The following is a 19,789-nucleotide window of genomic DNA, read 5'->3' as shown; positions in this document are numbered from 1 at the left end:
TAATTCTCGTGTACAGTACTGTACTCAGGTAACGAGGGAATTGAGAACTTCAGGTCATGCACGATGCTAAATCTGGGCCGCAAGCCTCTTTGCCCCTCGTGTGTGTGTGTGTGGCTGACGTTATGGTGCTGGCTGGGTTCCCTGCAGTATCTAAACCCCACCCCAAGTTGAGAAAAGTAAAGGAGAAAGAAAGAGGGAGGAGAGAAAGCCTAGTAGGGGAGTTACTAGTTTTCGGAGTAATGTTTCCAGGGACGCCCCATTCGTCTCCCCTCTTTTATCTACTAACTCTTCTCCTGTCTTGTGCTCCCAACCCCTAGGTCAGGTACTTGTACTGTTCCTTACACAGCATCTTCAAGTCAGTCCAAAGTGTTACTCGAAACCGAAACATGCATATCTGCTGAGTCCAGTACATGGACTGTTGACTACAATTCAATTGAGGGAGAAGTTACTGAGTAAGTCAAATTTACCCCGGATCAACCCTGGATGATTGTTGATGATTGATGGACAATCCCCGCTAATCCTGATCAGGGAACAGCCGCCCCCACCCTGCGCACGTGGCTGTCTCAATCATTCCTGTAATTTCCGTACGGTATCTTTCCAGCCTATGTTGGTATTCAATACCAGTATCGTTACTGTCTGGTATGGCGGGCGTCTAGACCGACGTCATCTGCCGGTCTTTTTCGGCAGGCGGTAAGTAGCATCAGCTGCTGGTGGTGCTTTATCGGCGACCCGAACTGAACCACGAAATTATTCCCCCGGGGCAAAGCATGCGCTTGCTGAGACCTCTCTCACCATTTCAGCCATCGTTCGTCGATTTTCGAGGCCCTATTTTCACGGTATCAACAAGTGCGACGTGACTCCAATTGAAGGCTGGCATCCGTCTCTTATTTGCTTTTTCGTGGTGGGGGCTCTTCCGGGCGAGAGTGACCGACTTTCGAGCTGCGCGTTGCGGATAGTTCTTCAACCTCCCCTCGCTCCTCCCGATCGGTTAGCCAGTTGTCTCTAAACAACTCTTGGGATCTCTGGCTTAGATTCCAGTGCATCGCTCGCGCATCATTACAGCTACTGTTGTCACTGCTGCATCACAGGTTTCTCGGAGCGAAAGGCTCTTTTAATCTGCAGGAGCTGTCCTTGATACCGCCGATTACCCATTATCATGAATCCCTCAAGAGGCCGAGGGCTGGGACAACGAAGCCCCCATGTCCTGGTAAGTAGCCATCAATCTTGGCGTTCTCTCGTCCGGACTTCTAGTTCCCTACACGTCGATACTCACTGTATGCTCCCCTTGGAACTAGGTAACCGACTCGCGCGATCAACAAATATCCTCCCAACCCCGCCGCCGTCGCTCCCCCGCAACCCGCTTCATCACCGTCGACAACGTCCTACAATACACCTCCGACGTGCCCTCCATGCAACAACGGTACGCTCCACAGGGCGCCCGGACGCGGCCCCGCTCCCGCATCGCATCAGCCGCCGGCGGACTGATCGGGGCCGCGGCCGGCGGAGCGGGCTCCTCCAGCGGCGGCAGCATCGGCGCAGCCAGCGGCAGTGCCGCGGCGGCCACGATCCGACGCCTCGCCGCCCAACCGCGGCTGCCGCCCCGCACCACCAAGGTCAGCGAGAAGCTCGTCCTGCTCCCCGAAGCGGACGGGAGGCTGCCGGAAGACGACGAGGACGAAGGCGAGGAGGAGGACGAGGAGGCCGTGGACGAGGAGTTCGTGCAGCGCGTCGCCCGGGACAAGAACCTGGACCCCGAGGCGGTGCGGCAGACCCTCCTCGCGCAGAAGAAGATGCGGCTGGACGGCGCGGACTTTGGCGTGGACAACGATATCGCGCCGCTGCTGGCGGACGAGGAGCTGCTGCGCAAGCGCAAGGTCGCGCCGGAGAAGGCCAAGAGCTACGCGGAGCGTTTGCCCAAGGCCCGTCGCGCCGAGAAGCTGGCGCGGGTGACGGCCTACTGCACGGCGCAGGCGTACAAGATGAGCTCCTTGGCCTCGTTTGTGAAGGAGAGGCATGGCGGCCGCACGAAGCTGTATGACGATTGTTTGTACACGGCGTATCATCTGCCGCTGTTGCCGGGCCTGGATGGGTACAGGCTGAGGAGTAGCCCCATGGTGAAGAAGCCGGGCGGGAAGTCGATCCTGGACGAGGAGATCGAGCGCAATGAGTTGCGGGATCATCACGAGGATTATCTGGTGGATGCGGAGGAGCATTCGGTTGTTGGCGGACGTCATGAGCACCGGTCGTCGCATCAGCAGCACAGTGAGGCGCAGCGACACGGGGATGAGGAAGAGCACCACCCGCAACAGGAGGAACAAGAGGAGCATCGTTCCGTGCCTGGCTCCGAGGCGCAGCCCTTCATGGGTGACGTTGATGGCTCGGGTCATCAAGCTCCAGCGGACGCGACGGCCGTGGCGGCACCAGCAGCCACACGTCTGCCGTATAATGTCGCGGAGATGTTCGTGTTCAGCTACGGAGTAGTGGTGTTCTGGAATTTCACCGAAAAACAGGAGAAGGATCTCCTCGCCGATTTGGCATTTGCAACGTCGTCCGTGACCGGGTCTCCAATCCCGTTGGCGACTTTGCCCCTGCAGGAGGAAGATTTCGAGACGGAGGAGTTCCATTTCGAGTACTCGACGGAGATCTCTCGCCCGCGCGTTTACAACGACATGATCACTCTTCGCAGCGGCGACCACATGATCAAGTTGGCCATCAGTCATGGCATCGCACAAAGCACCAAGCTCTGCTTCTTCGAAGAGGTTATGGCTCGCCAGATGGCCGAGGCCAAGGACGTCCCCCGCCGACTCGCCATGACAGGCAACCTTGGCATGAAACGAGAGGAAGTGTTCCGCATTCTGGGCAGTTTGTTTAAAAGCCGTGTGGAAGTGAATCTGTGTACGTTTGTTCGCACTTGAGCCAATCCCCCATTCAAGTCTCACACACTGACAACCCAAACCAGCATCCAACGTTCTGGACGTTCCCAACTTCTTCTGGGAAAGCGAGCCGACCCTGTACCCCCTCTATATCGCTGTGCGCGAGTACCTCGAGATCAAGCCTCGAATTCAAGTTCTGAACGAGCGCTGTAAAGTCTTCCTTGACCTGGCGGAGATTCTTTCCGACTCGATTGCCGACAACAAAACCTCCCGTAAGGCCGACACCTTCCTAACCCACCCTTTACACAATCTTCCCCCAAGTATAAGATCTGATAGTAACCCTGACAAACCAAACCACAGACCAAACATGGATCATCATCGTACTCATCTGCGTCTCCATCCTCGTCACCACCTTCGAAGTCTTCCTCCGATTCGGGCTTCTCTCCTCCCGTGAAGGAGGTGCCTCAGCCACAGCTACCACACCTATAAGCTCTCTCGCAGCCAATGTCCTCGCCCGGGCCATAGGTGGCAGCAGCAGCAGCAACCCCGCGTGCGCATGCTCATGTCCCGCTCAATTGCCCGGTAACGGATTGATGAACACCACACCGCCAACCATGGGATCACCTTACTAGGAACTGGAGGAAGTCAGAAAAAGAAACCCCCCTCGTGTCTCCTATCTACCTCTTCAAACCTTCTCGATGCCTTTAGATTAGCGCTCAGGATCCCGACACTGAACTAATCCTGCGAACCCGATCCCGAAACCCCCTGCTTGACCAGTCAGTGATCACGCTCTACCCACTTCCAATTCCTGTACTCGGTCATGTGACGCCATCCCACCCCTTCGGTCCTCAAGGTACTCCTGGCCCAAGGACTGAACAAACACCACTGTACATCCAGACAACGACCGAGTCAACCCCCCTCCTCCCAAAGCCAACACCTCACATCCCATTCAAGCACCCAGGCACCCAGGCACATGGGGAAAGGAAGCACCAAACCATCCTAAGAACTGTCCCTGTTCCCCTCCCCCCCTAGCCCTTCTCTCTTTTTTCCTCTTTTTTTTTTTTTTTTTTTTCCATTATTCTGATTCTCTTATCGCGGTAATCCATTTGATATCAATTAGGCAAGCACAGCAGGCTTCTGATTCTCGGTTTGAATTATTCTTGCTTTCTCTCTCTCTGTCTCTCGCAAACTTAAGCTTCCCCCTTTTCCGTTAGGCCCAGAGTTTCATTGGTCTCTATGTATCGGGCTGCATATCGCGAACCCTCTTGCTATGGTAGCTTTGTTCGAAGCCCCTAGTCGCAAAATGGAAGTAGAAGATAAGCCAAATCCAAGCCTGGACAGGTAGACCGTTGTTTTCTGTGGTATTGCCGTTGTGCTCTTGAGGTGACTTAGAGGGGAGGTCTGGTTATAGTACTAACAAGCTTATGTGACGTCATCGCGGATTGTGTACGCACATCGACGGAGTACTGCTACTCCGAATGGAAGAGCGTCCCATGCTTTAGATAGAGACATGTGAAATTCTTCTTACGAACGCTCGAGAGCAGGATGGGATGAAATCTCTAGAACACAATTGATTATGTAGTAGCGACGGGGAAGAGTATGTATGTAGTATGCTAACAATCGATATCTACAAATCGGGATTGATGCCGGTGCGAGGGAGGTAAGGTACGGGAAGGAGTGACAAATGAAACAAGGGAAAAGGAAAAATCACAACAAATGAAACAAGGGAAAAGGGGGAGGGCAAGAACAAATGCGGATGAAAAAATTAGGTAGGTATAGAACAATGCAGATGAATGATAGATGAAGAAAAAAGTCCAGACCAAAGACACAGATGACACCCATTGAAACCCCATACAGCCGAGCCTTGTAGCCAAATGATAAACAACCTTTTCCAACTCTATCTATGCTTCCACGTCCGGGTCATTTCGCTATTGGGAAAGAACAACAAGTAAATCAAAATGGAAAGGGGGAAAGGGGAAACAGACAACGATAACAATCAGCCAGGACTCCATCCAGTGCTCTTTTCCAGACCCACACTGGTGTATGCTATGATGATGTTGCTAGCAAACCTATCAACAGAAACAAACAGATGCCAGGATGATGATGATGATGATGATGTAAAGGATGAGGAACGATGTGGGAAATGCTAGGAAACTCATCGACGCAACAAAGGAAATGTAACAAAGGAAATAGAAAAGCAAACTTGGATGTTTGACTCCACCGGTGGTAAGGTGTGCAAGTCATCCCTCTGAAGAAGTCAACGGCTTCCGGTCACTTGATCACTTCAAGCATACGGCCCTGCCGTTTGCTGAAGCAATCCAGTAGACTGCCACACTAAACTGGAGTGGACCATGCACTGTCACCAAGTCTAGGCTTCATTTCATAGTTGTCCGGTTCGGTGCTGGCAGGTCGTCTAATGGTCGAGCTCGGGAAGTACATGTGGGGAGGCATAGAGCTCGCATACGCCGCACCGCTCGGCTCAGGATAACCAAAGTCGGTAGCAGAGCCGGGAGACGGGATGCTGGAATGCGACGGGGAAGCCCAGCCCAAGCTAGTCATATGCGGGCTACCACTGACGCTGTTGGGCCGGTGATCGTTGTTGGCAGGCGGCTCGAGGGGTTGAGGGGGCCCATAGCCCGAAGGATGCGAAGTCATTGAAGGTCGAACATGCGGAGCACTGCCATAGCTCGACAAGGAGGGCGACGTGGCCGTGGGAGAAGCTCGCGGACTGACCTGCGGGAAGCCACCTCGGACATGGGGTGGAATGGAACCGTTGGTCATATAGTAGTCGGAGCGGGGCATATTTAGCGGAGGTAGATCGCCAACAGGCGACACAGGATGATGCGCTGGTGAAGGGGTAGAATGAACCGAGCCATGGTCAGAGAACATATCTCCTGAGACTCTCGCCCGCTCCTTGTTCTGCCTCAAATTGGCTTCAGTCTCGGCAGCGGCCTCTTCAATGGTCCCAGTGTGGTGGTTTTGATGCCGCGTCAACGTAGTGCGACGAGTGAACGTCTTCTGGCAGTTCGCATAGGGGCACTTGTAAGGACGCTTTCCGGAGTGGATCCGGCGATGCCTAGCAAGAGACGACGAATCGCTAAAAGGCTACACATCAGGATAAAAGGTTAGCGACCGTGGGGCTTATATAAGGAACCACATGATGCATACCTTGCCGCATCTTTCACACATGTGTGGCTTTTCGCCAGTATGGACGCGAGCGTGCACGGTCAGGGCCGAGCGCTGAATAAATTGCTTGCCGCACCCCGGCCAATCACACGCGTGGGGTCGGATGCCCGAGTGGATGCGCTCTGAAGTGGCGTTAGAGAGTCAACAGCTGCTTGACGATGTGTAGGATGTGCTTACCGTGACGTGCAAGGTCACTACGACGAGCAAATCCCTTGCTGCAAGTTCCACAGTGGAAGGTCTTCGGAGGTGGATCCGGCCGGCCCTGGGGAACATTGGTTGGTAATTGACCAGCGCCAGCGTATGCTCCGGGGATGAAGGTGTTTTGCAAAAGAGGCAATCCTTGGTTGGGATGAGCCTGCGGCGCATAGCGCATATCTTGCTGCATGTTCGGCATTTGACTCAGCTGAGCATGATGGGGGTACGAAAGAACCTGTTGGTCACCAGGCTCGGCGCCAGGCTCCGCCTTCATCTTTGGCGAATGATCCATACCAGGGTTCGGGACCAGGTGCGCTGGATCGAAGGGTGTGTCTGCGGCAACCATGGCGGTAGAACCTTTTCTATTTAGGATGTTTGTGATGTCCATGACCCGACCCCGCGGGGAAGTGATAAAACGGCAGTCAGGGACAGATCAGGTCTCCACGAAAGGCGTTCTGGTGCTGAGCCGTAGATTTCCTCCACGACGTTGCTTCTCGAGGTTCTAAGCGACGACTGTAACTCCGGCAGCCGTGGTATTGCGAGATGGGCGGGAACAGTTCAGTTGGTGCAGAAGCCGAGACACCGATCGGAATCTGGTCGGATGGCTGCAGCGATACTGAAAGTCTCGAGAAAGTTGGAAGTTGAAGCGCACTTCAACAAAATCCGAGGTGGTTCAGGCAGGCACACGAGGTTGTCTAGGTCACTGAAAAGTGTGTCGCCACGTCTGTGCCGCGAGTTTGCAAGGATTCTCAAGTCACCGGGGGGGGGGGGGGGGTATTGGCTGGGCTTGCAACACGCCAATGTCGGCACAGTCGGTTTGTTTCGGCGGGACTCAAAGATAGCACTCACAGCGCTCTGCGGAGAGGGAGGGGTATGTATGTCGTAGTAAGAACAGCGACGGGGTAAATTGTTTCTGCACTGTGTGACAAGATTGTGAGAGGTTAGTAAGTTGCGCATAAACAATCATAAATGTAATGTGAGATCTTCTGCGTTCGACTGGACCAGCTTTGCCGATATTCTTTGCAGGAGACGCGCAAGTGATTGGATCTCCTTCATGTTATTTTTTTCTTCTTTCTTTTTTTCGCGCAGGCAAATTGACATTGAACCAACAACATTGCGCGCCAAACCAGAAAAAAGAGATTGCAACAGAAGACGATGCGCCAACGAAAACACCACCTCTGCAGAAGCAAAGATTCGGCAAGCGCCCATTCCGAAATTATGTGCCTGAGAATAGGCTTGTAGAAGTGCGCCAGGAAGAGATCCCCTCCCCGGGAAGGCGGCGAAGGGAAATTGGTGGTGGGCGGAGCGCGATTCGAGCGCACGGAGAGGAACTTACGGAGCAAGAGAAAATGGCTGACAGGTTTGCAAGGGGATTGAGCACAGCTCGTTACCAGCAAACGTTGCGCGCTGAAGCAGGGGATCGTCGGGAGATCCGTGGACGTCAAACAGATGCACCAAAAAGGTGTTCTTCGACGGAGCTTCTCGGGGATATTCCAGGAGCTGAAGGGAGGAATCGGAGACGATCGCACCACCGCAAATGGGATTGGATTCACGCAGGAATGACCACGGAAACCCAGAGGAAATGAAGAGGGTGTTGAGTCTTGGTTGGTAGAGTTGGAACTGGAGGGGGAAAATAAAAAGAAAATGTCAGTTTCGTTTCGGATCAGAGAATGACAGGAGACGAGAGGCAAAGGAAGGAAGGAATAAAGTACCAGGCAGGCAGACAGACAGGCAGGCAGGCGATGTCAGGTTGATGAAGTAAAGAAGAAGAGAAGAATAGTTGGAGGAGATGTAATGAATCGGTAAGGAAGAGTATCAGGTTGGTATCGAATATACAGCAGCACCCGAAACTTTCTATTGCTATTTCGTTCTTGCCTTTTCGGTTTTCTGGAGGAGGAGTTTCTTCTCTGCTCTTTCACTTTTCCTTTTTTTTTTCTCGCGCGCTCTCTCTCTCTTGAGCAAATGCGGCGCGTGCCTCTCTTTTCTTATTTATTTGCTACTCGAAGACATTCCTTTTCTCCCCAGGCAGAGCCGGTAATTTAGCTTAGCTGGTTTAGTGACCTTAGTTAAAATTGGTGTTTCTTATTATTAGTAGTTGCTCCTAGTGCCCGGTAGTAATAATAATTTTATTTTAATTGATTTATTTTATTTTATTTTATTTTTCCCTATTCTATGTGAAATTAGTCGGACTAAGCCCTGTTGGTCCGAGACTACAGCTTTACACGTTTCCACAGCGTGCCCCAAGTGGCTCCAGTGAACTCTCACGCCCGAAGAAGCTGGCGGCACCAGAAGGTCACCGTCAGCGCTCGGCTCCACAACGTGGCTTTCATTTCTCCTGGCCGTGCGAGAAAGAGAGTATACCCAGAACAACTATAGAGGGAAAATCCGCGCTGCTCCCACTTCTCCTTCTTTGCCTCCTCCTGATGGTGGTGGGGTGGTACGGGTTGATGCCGATCCATATGGATGATGGATGATGGATAGACCGTGGTGATATAGCTGTTGATATTCTCAGTTTTATGGTTTGTTGTTTGATTTGATTGCTTGATTGATTGAGAGCTTCTTATGGTCATTCATTTTACCTTTCTCCGACACATCGATGTTGATTTTATGTTAACCTCCTCATCTTCTCTGTCCCCTCCCCGAATCTCCTGGTCGCGCCATGATGCTGAACGATCCTAGCGGAAACAAGAACCGTGTCGGACAACGCGCCTTGCTCAGGAGATTTCGACCCGCCAGGTAATAAGATCGAGCAGCCATCATCCTGACCTATACTTTAGCAAGTAGACAATGAACGTAGAGGCCAAGGTGTTCCTTTTCCACCCCCCTCTCCCCCTACCCCTCCTCCCATTCCCCTCTTTGATCGTGCATGAAATCGAGGCTAGGAACTAGACCGGTGACCGCATCACTGTCTCGGAAGCTTAAGTGCTGCTTACCCCAGGACATGTTCTCAAGGGGCCTCTTTCTGCCCCCTTCCCCCACCAGCCTTCCCCCCCTGGTTGGGAGTTCCTGCAGGTGATGACGCCTTCACAGGGGGGAGGGGAAGATGGGTTCAACTTAAACAGGTGACCGTGTCGGTATCGTGCAACCTGCACAAGTGTCCCAGTTCAGTGTTTGGCCGCGATCAGGCATCAATCCGCGTGAAACGTTCAGTTCGCCTAGGATCACCCTTTGGCATGGCGACGACCTTACCCTCCTGTTCTGAGGTCATAATCATCGCCATGGGCTGTTCCTCTGGCCTCTGGGGTCGGACAAGGACAGTTGTCGGTCGGGAGAATTCGACTCTCCTCATTCGTCAACAGCCCTCCTGGTTGGAAATTTCAGGACAGTCTGGATTGGAAGAAGAGCGCCAGATTACGAACAGGACAAATAGCCGTGGCGGGCGACTGACCCCGGGCGATCCGGCTGTTCGACGGGACGGAGAATAATGATAATACGGTACGTCTCCGTATGGAATAGGGAATTCGATTTCCCCCCCCCCTTTCGGGAGAGGGGTCCTAAACCTGGCCTGTGGTTACGGCAGAGCAACGGTTGAAAGTTAATTTCCTTCTAGAAAGTTTCGAATGATGGGGAGGTGGAAAGAAAAAAAAAAAAGGGATCGGGCATGGTTCCCAGATTGGCAGATTAAGCCCAGAGGGAGCTTTGGACACACCATTGCCTGGTTCAAGACAGTTCTCCCCACTTTCATCGCCGTCGTCCGACCGCAGCTGCAGGGACAGGTTGCCCTGGACCTCTCACCGATCTGCATGTCACGTAGGACCGCATGCTGACTGTCGCGGCAATGGGAGAGGCGATGACCACACGCGCACACACGGGCTAACTGGTAACTGTAAAAGCAGAGCTTGATGGGGCTTCTTCGTGATAGTCGCAATGAGTCTAGGTTTAGGTTGAGGAGTACGGTCAAAGGACCAAAATAAATAGAATAATAATGGAAAGGAATCGGAATAGCAATTGATGGGCCGTGGAGTAAAATGTCGACGACTCGACAGGTTGTCTTTCCTGTTACTGTGTAGTTTCTGCGACTAGTCGCCTAGCCCGCCTTGCTAGTTGTTGACGGACCTGACGGAAGCAGCAGCAGCAGCAGCAGCAGCAGCAAGCAGCAGCGAGGCGACTTTCAGTGTTCCAGTTCCAGTTCCAGTTCTAGTTCCAGTTTCCACTGTACAATACGTACTCAGCTGTACTGCCCTCCTCCTTTTCCGGGTCTCCGATTCAGTCCATTATTTTTCTCGCTTCCCGATAAGACTTGGAAGATGAGTGCCCATGATGATGCTTCTATTTCCTCATACTTCTTTGTTTACATTCGAACCGGGACAGCCTCTAATACCAGTCGTAACCTTGATGACTTCTCCCTCTCCCTGAGTTAGCTTCTCCTTTCCCCTTCTTGATCCTGACCTGACCTGACCTGACCTGTGTTTTTCTTTTCCCTTGTGCAGAAAGTGGCTCCACTCCGAGACACACTACTGGATGACCAGTATCGCACCAAGACCAATTCGGCCAATGAAGGAAAAGTGCCAAGGGGGGATGGGCTTCCGTTGAGCTTCTAGAAGAAGTCGGAAGGGGGGAAGGGGGCATGGAAGGTCAGGAAGGCTTCTAGAGGCCTTTCTTCCCATGTGCCAGTGCGGCTGCGTCACCCACCTGGAATGCCGGTAAGTGGCCGGTGGGTGGCCATGTCTTGCTCCTGACGCCCGTGTCACATCCCTGTCTGGGGTCCAAATCTTCTGGTAGGATGTGTATGCGTGTGTGCGTGTGTATTTATGACTTCGAGACAAGCGCGAATTCTCAGTCTCCAAGTCCGCATTGGAGATCATGAGGCGGGAGACGGAGCACTCAGCAGACCCAAAATATGCGCTGGTCAGAGTGTCATCCTAAGCACCCTAGCCGAACCAAAGAATGGGATTATTATCATGATCACGATCCGTCCGCATCGTCATCGTTGCCGGTCATCCCTGCAGCGTCCGTGTTGGCCGTGGATCAGAATGAAAATGATTTCCTGGGCCCCACGCTTGTCTTCCCGTCTCGGGGCGTTGGGCCACCGTAATGGTGGTATTTTTCTTATTAAAATGATATTCATATTTCCGTCGCAATCTCGCAGATCGCCGTGTCGCCTTTCCTAAATCGAGTCTTGGTTTCCTTCGACTTGGCACACGTAGGCAATGAGACTCAGGGAGTCAGGGGTGCTCGGAGTCTTGACAAGGGGGAGGAGGGAAGGAAGGTAGAATGCGATCGATTGAGAAGTATCCCGCAGCATGACGCTCTCTGCCGTGTCAATTAATTAAAGCGATTCTTGCAGTTGTAACAGGGGGGAATCAATCAGAGGGCAGGACGATTGGATGAGCGGGCTCAACTTCATTGCGACTGGTCGGTTGAGGTTTCATCTGCTGGTTTGAAGTGCGCCAACTGCGCTCCAGGCCTTTCCACTGCACGGAACGATGGGGGATGCGTCTAGTAGTGCCGTAGTAAACAGCCGTTAGATTGATGAGGAGGCATTGTACATTCACATTAAGCAGCTGTCTCATGCAGAAATGCAGGAGAAGCATCTCCGGTGGTGCTCCGCGCTTGGACCAGGCAGGTATCAGATTCATGTCGATGTATGACACCGGCCTGCAGGTTGAACACTGAGCAACTCTTTTCACTTCTGTTTTCTCTTGATCTTATTAGCCAACCTTGCATGCCACACTTCTCTCGCTCTCGAACGAGACTGTTTGCCCCCTAGGGAAGAATTTCTGCCAGTTGAGCACTGTCTTTCCTACTCGACTCGGACATGTCCCGCATCTGCCAGGTTCCGTTGTTGTGAGCTCCGTACTTAATGCACACATAATCTATAGCAGTGCTGTACATCCGATACCTAACTACCTCAAGTTGCAGTCAAACTTCGTACGGAACCTCCCGGTAAGCCCTCATCAGGCAACCAGCACGGACTATCCGGTAGAGCAGGAAGAGAGCCCTTCGCAGGACTGAAGCACACATGACGTGCCTCGGCAACATTCGCCTCCTAGTACGGTACTAGAACCCTCGATGGGCTTATACCCAGAGTGGTATACGGAGATCATCATGTTCCTCTAAACTACACCACCCATACTAAATTAGTGCTTAATTGACAATCACATAGTATTCGCATTTCGAACCCATCGGCAATCTGCCGTTGAACCAACGCAAGCTCTTGCAGGTCTGCCCCGAGTCCTGACTCCTCAGGTGTGTCTCCCACACCGTCTGTTCTCTCTCCTAGTCTGATCGACACCCTGTTCGAACTACCAACATAGACTCTTACTCTACCAGGCTATAGTGCACTCTCTGCCTCAGCTCCCCTCCAACCCCATCCGTCATACCGACCCTGATCGTCAGTCTGGCATCCGGAAAATGAAGCCACCTCGACACTAGAGAGAGAGGACTAAGACTCTAAGCGGTAAAGTGAGCGTGGTTTCCCTCCCTCTCGCCAGTCCGTTTTCCAGTCTCCTCCCCAATCCCCTCCTTCACCGTCATTTTCTAGCACTAGGCTCCGGCCGAAGCGCAGCATCAACTCCTCTCCGCCGTCCAAGCCCCGGAGACATCCACGCACAACTTTCTTCCGAGGAATCATGATCCACGAATAAAGGAGGCCTCGATTCGATTCGACCCCCCTTGGTGCCGAGTCTTGACTTGACAGCTCATCCACAATGACACGAAAAAGGGGAGACCAGAGCCCCATAACCCTACTTACCCGGGTGGAGGACTATGGTGCTGGACTCCATAGCGCTAAATTAGGAATGTTTCTGGAAGCAGCGTAGAAGACTTGCAAATTAGGGAAGTAGTGGAATAGGGAGGGGAGGGTGGGGAGGGAATGAAGAAAGGGAGGGGTTTCTCTTCTGGTCACCCCTGCTTCTGTGTTTCCAGTCTGCGCCACTACTCGTGGGTTGATTGGCGATCCGAAGAGAAAGGGGAACGAAGATGGTGCTGGTTGTACGAGGACGTAGGTTATTGTTCAGTAGACGCCGCCACACCGACATCGACGGAGGTGGCTCCTCTCTTGGGTTTGGCTTGGTTAGTTAGGGTTGGTTCGGAAAACTGGAGTCTAGCAACGAAAGAGCGGTGGACGGTGAGTTGGCTGATTGAGTGAACTAAATCGTCCCTTATGTTATTTGCGTGTACTGACTGAACAGTACGAGAGCCATCGTTAACTTACCTGTAGAGGGAGTTTCTCTGTCTACTTGGGAGGTCCCAAAAGCAAGCAAGTGTGGCTCATGCAAACACACTGCACTGTTCTCAAGAAACGCCAACTGGTCAATGTCGCCAAACATCCAGCTCGGCTTGGCATGTTTGTTCAGCCCGCCGCTTTCCGCATCGCAGACTGTCCGGCCGACCAAACTTCGGCTTCAATTCTGCCCAGTGTAGCAAGAGATCACCTCAGCGCTCAGCTTTCGGTCCTAGATACTCAATCCCTTCAAGTCGTCGATCATGAACACAGCTTTGATCCGACTTTTATAGGCCGTACGAGCATCACATAACGGACGTACATCTTAGCCAAGGAGCTTAACACCCACCAACCAGACAACCAATACTCTTTCAATCGACACACACCTCCTTCGCAGAACACCACAATCGCTCCCCCCTCCTCAAACCACCACCAGAAACCATGGCATCCCGCCGCGCTCTGCGCACGCTCAACCGCCTCGCGACCCGTCGCGCGCACTCCACCAGCTCCGTCTCCGCAAATGAGCTTTCGCATTTCTCGGCCCTGGCCAGCAGCTGGTGGGATCCGCAAGGCCCCTCGCGCGTGCTGCATCTCATGAACCCGCTCCGCCACGACTTCATCGCCACCTGTCTCTCCGACGCCCTTCCTCCTTCCTCCACCTCCCCCTCCTCTCCCGCACCAACCACCCCGAACACCCTCCGCTACCTCGACATCGGCTGCGGCGGCGGCATCTTCGCCGAATCGCTCGCTCGCAGCATCAGCACCTCCCCGACCTCCCAGACAGCGACCCCGACGCGGGCCGCCGCCATCACAGCGATCGACCCGTCGACGACGCTGATCCAGATCGCACGCGACCACGCGCGCCTCGACCCCACGGTCGACGCGCACCTCCGCAGCGGCCGCTTCGAGTACAAGAACTGCACGCTGGAAGACCTCATCGCCTCGCAGCAGCAAACATCCCCCTCCCCAACAGCCACCACCACCACCACGGCGCAAAACTACGACATCGTCACCCTCTTCGAAGTCATCGAACACATCGAATCCACCCCGTCGGCGGGCATCTCGCCGCAGTCGTTCCTGACGGACTGCCTGCGGCTCGTGCGGCCCGGCGGCTGGCTCATCGGCTCGACGATCGCGCGCACCTTCCCCTCGTGGCTGGTCAACCAGGTCATCGCCGAGGCGCCGTGGCCCATCGGCGTCGTGCCGCGCGGCACCCACGAGTGGCAGAAGTTCGTGAATCCTGAAGAGTTGGAAGGGTGGGTGCAGGAGGGGCTGATGCGCGCGGCGGATGGCCGGGCGGTTCGGGCGGGCGCCGCGGCGCTGGAGGGCATGCGCTGGAAGTGTGTCGGGGTGGTGTATTTCCCTGGGTTCGGGTGGAAGCTCGTGCCTGGGTCGGAGAGTTGGGGTAATTACTTCTGGGCGGTTCGGAAGGGGGTTTAGTGATAAGACAGAGAGAGAGAGAGAAATAGCTTCGCACAAAAGGCTGACTGCTTTTCTTACGTGGGTGGAAGAGAGCGATTTGTATGATAGATAGATTTATGTATTTATTTGTATGTACCTACCTGTGTAGGGATAGACTACTGGGGTTTTTCGTCATGTTGCAGAATTGAAGCGAATGTTTTACCGACTCTTGTCTTTGTGCCATTAATGTAAGAATGTTATCTGGATCCTTGTGGTTCCAAAGTGTGGGCCTGAAAACAACCATCGAGGGATGGAATCATCGTCTATATACAGATACCTAGTAGCTACTTCCTCCTCCCCTTCCCTTTCTTCTTCCCACCACTAGGCGGATCAGGTACGCTGACTGTCCCCTCCTGCACATCCTCCCCTTGATCCTTCAACCGTTCAGACCCGCTGATGAAAAACGTGAGGTCGCGATTCTGCTCCGTCAGGTCTGCGTTGGCAACCTTGAGGCCCTCCACCTCGGCACTCAGATGCTGGATCCGCGCCATCAGGCTCTCATTCATCGTCTTCTCCTCGCGCCATTCCTTCTCCAGCTTGCGCGCCATGGCCTCGAACCGCTCCGCGCGCTTCTCCGCGCGGGACTTGTCCCGCTCCAGGCCCGGGATCGTCTCCGCCGTGAGCTTCTCGTACTGGGTCTGCAACTGGTGCAGACTCGTGACCGCTTGCGATGCGGCCTCCTGCGCGGTGCACGCCGCCGCGCTAGCCTGCGAGGCCTTATCCACGGCGCGCTCGACCACTTCCTCAAAGTAGGCGCGCTGGCTCTCCAGTTGGCTGGTGAGGAGATGCGTGTACTCCACACTCATGTTCTCCAGTTTCTCGCGAGGCACGGCGTCCGTCCAGTCCGGGGGGTCGAGCGCGCTGTTGTCCGCGGCGGGGAGCTCGACGAGCTTGCCGTCCGTCTTGCTCTGGATGATGCGGTGCACGTAGGCGTCGCCGACGTAGTCCCAGACGCGCTGCGTGGCGAGGTCCATCGCGAAGGCGTGCGCCGTCTCCTTGTAGTGCGCGAAGGCGTGCGCGCCGTCGTACCGCCCGCAGCCGACGCTTCCGCAGATAAGACAGACCCAGAGGTTCATGTCGGAGTGGCAAACGGTACACTCGGCTGACTCGTCCTCGGCGGCCATCGTCCCCTGGCTGGTTCGACGAAGGTCATGTTGAGTGTAGCGACACACAGGGCAGCCGCTGCCTTTCCATTTCTGGAGGCAGGTACAGTGGAAGACGTGTTGACAGATGATCGTCAGTAGCCCGGTCGTCTCATCCATGCGCTCCAGGCAGACGGGACATGTCGGTAGCTCGATGAGTGCGGGAGTGGGAGGGGCGAGGGGTCGGGACGAGAGCGTGGCCGAAGGAGCGGCGGAGGTGGACGCGGAAGCTGTGCGGACCGGACTGGCCGTGGTATTGTGAGAGGATCCAAGCGCACTCTGTTGACTGCTGCCTTCAGAGAGTGTCCCCGGCCCGACAGCTTGGATCTCAACCGTCTTCACGAAAACGACATGGCATGTTTCGGGCTATTGGAAGCAAGGGCGGTTAGCATCATGTTCCTCACATGTGCGTGCCATGCGGCTGCACCACAATTCTAAACTTACCTCCATGCTATTGAACACCTTCCCATTCCAGTCCTTCTGCCATTCTTTAGCCTTCTTTCCACTGCGGAACTTCATCAAAACCATGTACCGATTCGCTCGAGCTGTCCTGATCATCCGGAAATGACTGACGTCGTTCATCGTCGTCTCGCCCACGAATCCCAGAAGGTCCGACGGGGACATGTACGACGGAACGGCAAGGATGCATAGTGTTGTGCAGTCCTCGTCCGGCATGGTCTCCGGACGCGAGGCTCGACTACCGCCCCCCTCATCGAAAGGCTGTCTCGCCGCGGCCGCGGACCCTTTCAATTCGGCAGGATAGTCATCCTCAATCAGGTATGGTGTTTCATGCACATCACGGTAAAGATGTACTATACCCCAGACGCTTTCCGATGCGCTTTGGCCCCACGGTATGTATTTCCCTGTGGTGCGAAGTCCACCCAAGATATCCGTTCCGATGCCGGTCGCGATGGGATTGTCGCTGTCGCGGGATGGCCGCCAGCTTGTCCGGTTCGAGACAGCCGTCTCCTGTTCCGATGGGATCATGTCAATGCACTCGATCGAGACTTTGTCTAATCGAAAGTCCTGCTCGAGTTCCGATGCGCTTGTTGAGGATATTGTGAAGAGGTGAGGGGTAGATGTGTTTGTAGCGGCGGTGTGAGTGGAATTGGTGGAATTATCTGGCGACGATGAGCTCTGGTATCTTTTTCCGTTCGGATGTTGGCGAGCGTATCGACTGGCCCCGTTCTGTGAAGGACGTGGGCGTTTCTGAAATGGGAGCAGAGCTTCACATGCGGAGTCGAATGACAATGTAGTAAAGTGTCGGCCTGCGCCTGCACTGGCGCCTCTGAGATCGGAATGAGGGCGAGCAAAAACTTCAACCGCGAGGTGATAAAAGTATGAGGGCATACCGACCGCTACTCACATCTCTTCTCCTTGCTGGTCTGCGAATTTTCGAGCTCGTCGTGTGTGGGTTATAGCAACAAACCGGTGGGCTATCCCGTCGGCGACGAGAGACAGCCCAGGGATCACGTGTGGGTCATCCGGGGTGGCAAGTGGGACCCAAATGACCCAACGAGAGCTGCTGAAGTCATGTTTATTTACAAGCTGATGTACATGTTTTCCTACATATTAGAAGTCCTTACGAGATGTAAGAGAAGCCAAATTTGTTATAATCCGAAGATTGCCATATTCTGGGAAGCAAAGAGAGAACACCAATTAAATGGTGATACAAAAAGAGGTATGTTCGAATTAACCGTGTCATAAAAAGCCATCAAAAACCTTCCGAACGCCATGCAGTCCAGTCAACCTGTGAATCTGAAACTGTGCAAGAACCAGAGAATCAGTTCCCACCACGTAGGCGGAGGACCAAGTGCAGTGTGCTCTCTTTCTGAATATTGTAGTCAGAGAGTGTACGGCCATCCTCCAGCTGCTTACCAGCGAAGATGAGACGCTGCTGATCAGGAGGGATTCCCTCCTTATCCTGAATCTTGCTCTTGACGTTGTCGATCGTGTCTGAAGACTCAACTTCCAAAGTGATCGTCTTTCCCGTGAGCGTCTTAACGAAGATCTGCATACCACCACGCAGACGCAACACCAAGTGCAAAGTGGATTCCTTTTGGATGTTGTAATCGGAGAGGGTCCGGCCATCTTCCAACTGCTTTCCAGCGAAAATCAGACGCTGTTGGTCCGGGGGGATGCCCTCCTTATCCTGGATCTTGCTCTTCACATTGTCGATCGTGTCGGATGACTCAACCTCCAAGGTAATAGTCTTTCCAGTGAGTGTCTTGACGAAAATCTGCATACCACCACGCAGGCGAAGGACCAAGTGAAGAGTAGACTCCTTCTGAATGTTGTAGTCGGAAAGGGTACGACCATCCTCAAGCTGCTTGCCAGCGAAGATCAAGCGCTGCTGGTCAGGAGGGATACCCTCCTTGTCCTGAATCTTCGACTTGACATTGTCGATAGTGTCGCTTGACTCAACCTCGAGAGTGATGGTTTTGCCAGTGAGTGTCTTGACAACTGCGATGAAGTCAGTATTCGATAGAGTATCCACAGTCACCTGGGTGGCAAATCCACGTTGCAGCAAGGAAACCTACAAATCTGCATACCACCACGAAGGCGGAGCACGAGGTGAAGGGTAGACTCCTTCTGGATGTTGTAGTCGGATAGAGTGCGGCCGTCCTCAAGCTGCTTGCCGGCGAAGATCAAGCGCTGCTGGTCGGGAGGGATGCCCTCCTTGTCCTGGATCTTGGACTTAACGTTATCGATGGTATCGCTCGATTCGACCTCAAGGGTAATGGTCTTGCCGGTCACTAGATGGAAAGGTGGCGTCAGAAATAGGTCTAAGATCTGGTTAGATGATGGATGATACTCACACGTCTTGACGAAGATCTGCATGATGGAAGACGTTTAGGGGTCTGCAGTAAACGGTGTGAATGATACTGAGGTTACGAGAGAGGGAAGTGCGAGTAGTAGAGCACAGATGAATCTGTGTAATGACAGAGAGGTAGGGATGATGGAAGGAGGAAGGAAGTAGCGGGTGAAAGCAGGAGAAGGAGGCTTAAGTAGTCGGGCGAAGAGGGAGAGATGAGGGGAGGCGGCGGCGGAGGCGAAGCGCCTTAGTCAGATTCGAACAGGTCAGTGATAGGCAACCAGGCCCGATAACGTGATGCAAGGGAAGGAAGGAATACTTAATTAGGCACTGGGCAGTGAAAGAGACGGTTCGGGTCGGGTTAGTCGGCTTAATACTAGGTAGTGAGTGACCATGTGTGTAGAGGACCGTGTTAGTCCGTGTCAGCGCCCCCCTCTTGTACCTGTTGATTCTAGCATCTCCTGGCCCATTCTCGCACTACTAATCCTCGAGGTGGACAGTGAATGGCTGCCATGATCCTGCGTCATTTGGCTCCTCCAATCTACTTCATTTCCTGCGCGCTTAGGAGGAATCTACTAGAAACTTACGCTCCAACCATGGGGTGACTCAAGACTCACCCAGCGCTTTCCCGGGCAGTTGCTTATCTTTCGCCTAGACGCAACCAAAAGAAGCCTGTTTGGTGCAAAAGAAATCTCTAACTGGGTTCAGGCAAACATTCGCCTTGCTCAGCCGTGTCTGGCTGTCTGGTTGTCTGCCAGAGAAGAATGCCTGGTATCAGTTCCGGCCGCAGTTGAAACGGTCTGGGCAACGCCCGTCCGCATCCGCCACTGACGCCACCAGTCGGCATCTCACCCCGGATACAAGAGTCCTCGCTCGTGTTCCTATTTCGAACGGCTCCGGCTATAAACCTCAGAATACGGGGAGTGTCTTCTACGCAGATTCCATTAGCGAT

The 19,789-nt window shown here is 53.8% G+C and overlaps 6 protein-coding genes across 6 annotated transcripts; 3 read left to right on the top strand and 3 right to left on the bottom strand.

The window, feature by feature from the left end:
- The first annotated feature begins 763 nt into the window (after window positions 1-763).
- Window positions 764-3,922, top strand: BO82DRAFT_337300 (RMD1 family protein). The gene is made up of 4 exons (XM_025633389.1): window positions 764-1,207; window positions 1,296-2,895; window positions 2,960-3,145; window positions 3,234-3,922. Exons 1-4 carry the CDS (start codon window positions 1,157-1,159, stop codon window positions 3,503-3,505), a joined length of 2,109 nt encoding a protein of 702 aa, XP_025491090.1. The 5' UTR covers window positions 764-1,156; the 3' UTR covers window positions 3,506-3,922.
- A 1,044-nt stretch (window positions 3,923-4,966) lies between these two features.
- BO82DRAFT_100760 (putative C2H2 finger domain protein) lies at window positions 4,967-6,748 on the bottom strand. The gene is made up of 3 exons (XM_025629728.1): window positions 6,237-6,748; window positions 6,042-6,181; window positions 4,967-5,978 (listed from the first exon to the last, which is right to left on the bottom strand). Exons 1-3 carry the CDS (start codon window positions 6,640-6,642, stop codon window positions 5,208-5,210), a joined length of 1,317 nt encoding a protein of 438 aa, XP_025491089.1. The 5' UTR covers window positions 6,643-6,748; the 3' UTR covers window positions 4,967-5,207.
- Window positions 6,749-7,118: 370 nt separating this feature from the next.
- BO82DRAFT_355116 (uncharacterized protein) lies at window positions 7,119-7,942 on the top strand. The gene is made up of 2 exons (XM_025635356.1): window positions 7,119-7,172; window positions 7,591-7,942. The coding sequence occupies exon 2, from the start codon at window positions 7,604-7,606 to the stop codon at window positions 7,838-7,840; it is 237 nt and encodes a 78-aa protein (XP_025491088.1). The 5' UTR covers window positions 7,119-7,172; window positions 7,591-7,603; the 3' UTR covers window positions 7,841-7,942.
- Window positions 7,943-13,529: 5,587 nt separating this feature from the next.
- BO82DRAFT_355113 (3-demethylubiquinone-9 3-methyltransferase) lies at window positions 13,530-15,017 on the top strand. The gene has a single exon (XM_025635355.1). It carries the CDS (start codon window positions 13,861-13,863, stop codon window positions 14,857-14,859), a length of 999 nt encoding a protein of 332 aa, XP_025491087.1. The 5' UTR covers window positions 13,530-13,860; the 3' UTR covers window positions 14,860-15,017.
- Window positions 15,018-15,046: 29 nt separating this feature from the next.
- On the bottom strand, window positions 15,047-17,426 carry BO82DRAFT_355112 (putative RING and UBP finger domain protein). The gene is made up of 2 exons (XM_025635354.1): window positions 16,467-17,426; window positions 15,047-16,388 (listed from the first exon to the last, which is right to left on the bottom strand). Exons 1-2 carry the CDS (start codon window positions 17,370-17,372, stop codon window positions 15,165-15,167), a joined length of 2,130 nt encoding a protein of 709 aa, XP_025491086.1. The 5' UTR covers window positions 17,373-17,426; the 3' UTR covers window positions 15,047-15,164.
- Window positions 17,427-17,690: 264 nt separating this feature from the next.
- Window positions 17,691-19,224, bottom strand: BO82DRAFT_433018 (ubiquitin family protein). The gene is made up of 3 exons (XM_025640838.1): window positions 18,842-19,224; window positions 18,563-18,778; window positions 17,691-18,485 (listed from the first exon to the last, which is right to left on the bottom strand). Exons 1-3 carry the CDS (start codon window positions 18,861-18,863, stop codon window positions 17,806-17,808), a joined length of 918 nt encoding a protein of 305 aa, XP_025491085.1. The 5' UTR covers window positions 18,864-19,224; the 3' UTR covers window positions 17,691-17,805.
- Window positions 19,225-19,789: the final 565 nt, after the last annotated feature.

The sequence above is a fragment of the Aspergillus uvarum genome, assembly GCF_003184745.1.
Source record: "Aspergillus uvarum CBS 121591 unplaced genomic scaffold BO82scaffold_33, whole genome shotgun sequence".
In the NCBI taxonomy this organism is placed as follows: domain Eukaryota; kingdom Fungi; phylum Ascomycota; class Eurotiomycetes; order Eurotiales; family Aspergillaceae; genus Aspergillus; species Aspergillus uvarum.
This window is presented reverse-complemented; position numbering and strand designations above follow the sequence as displayed.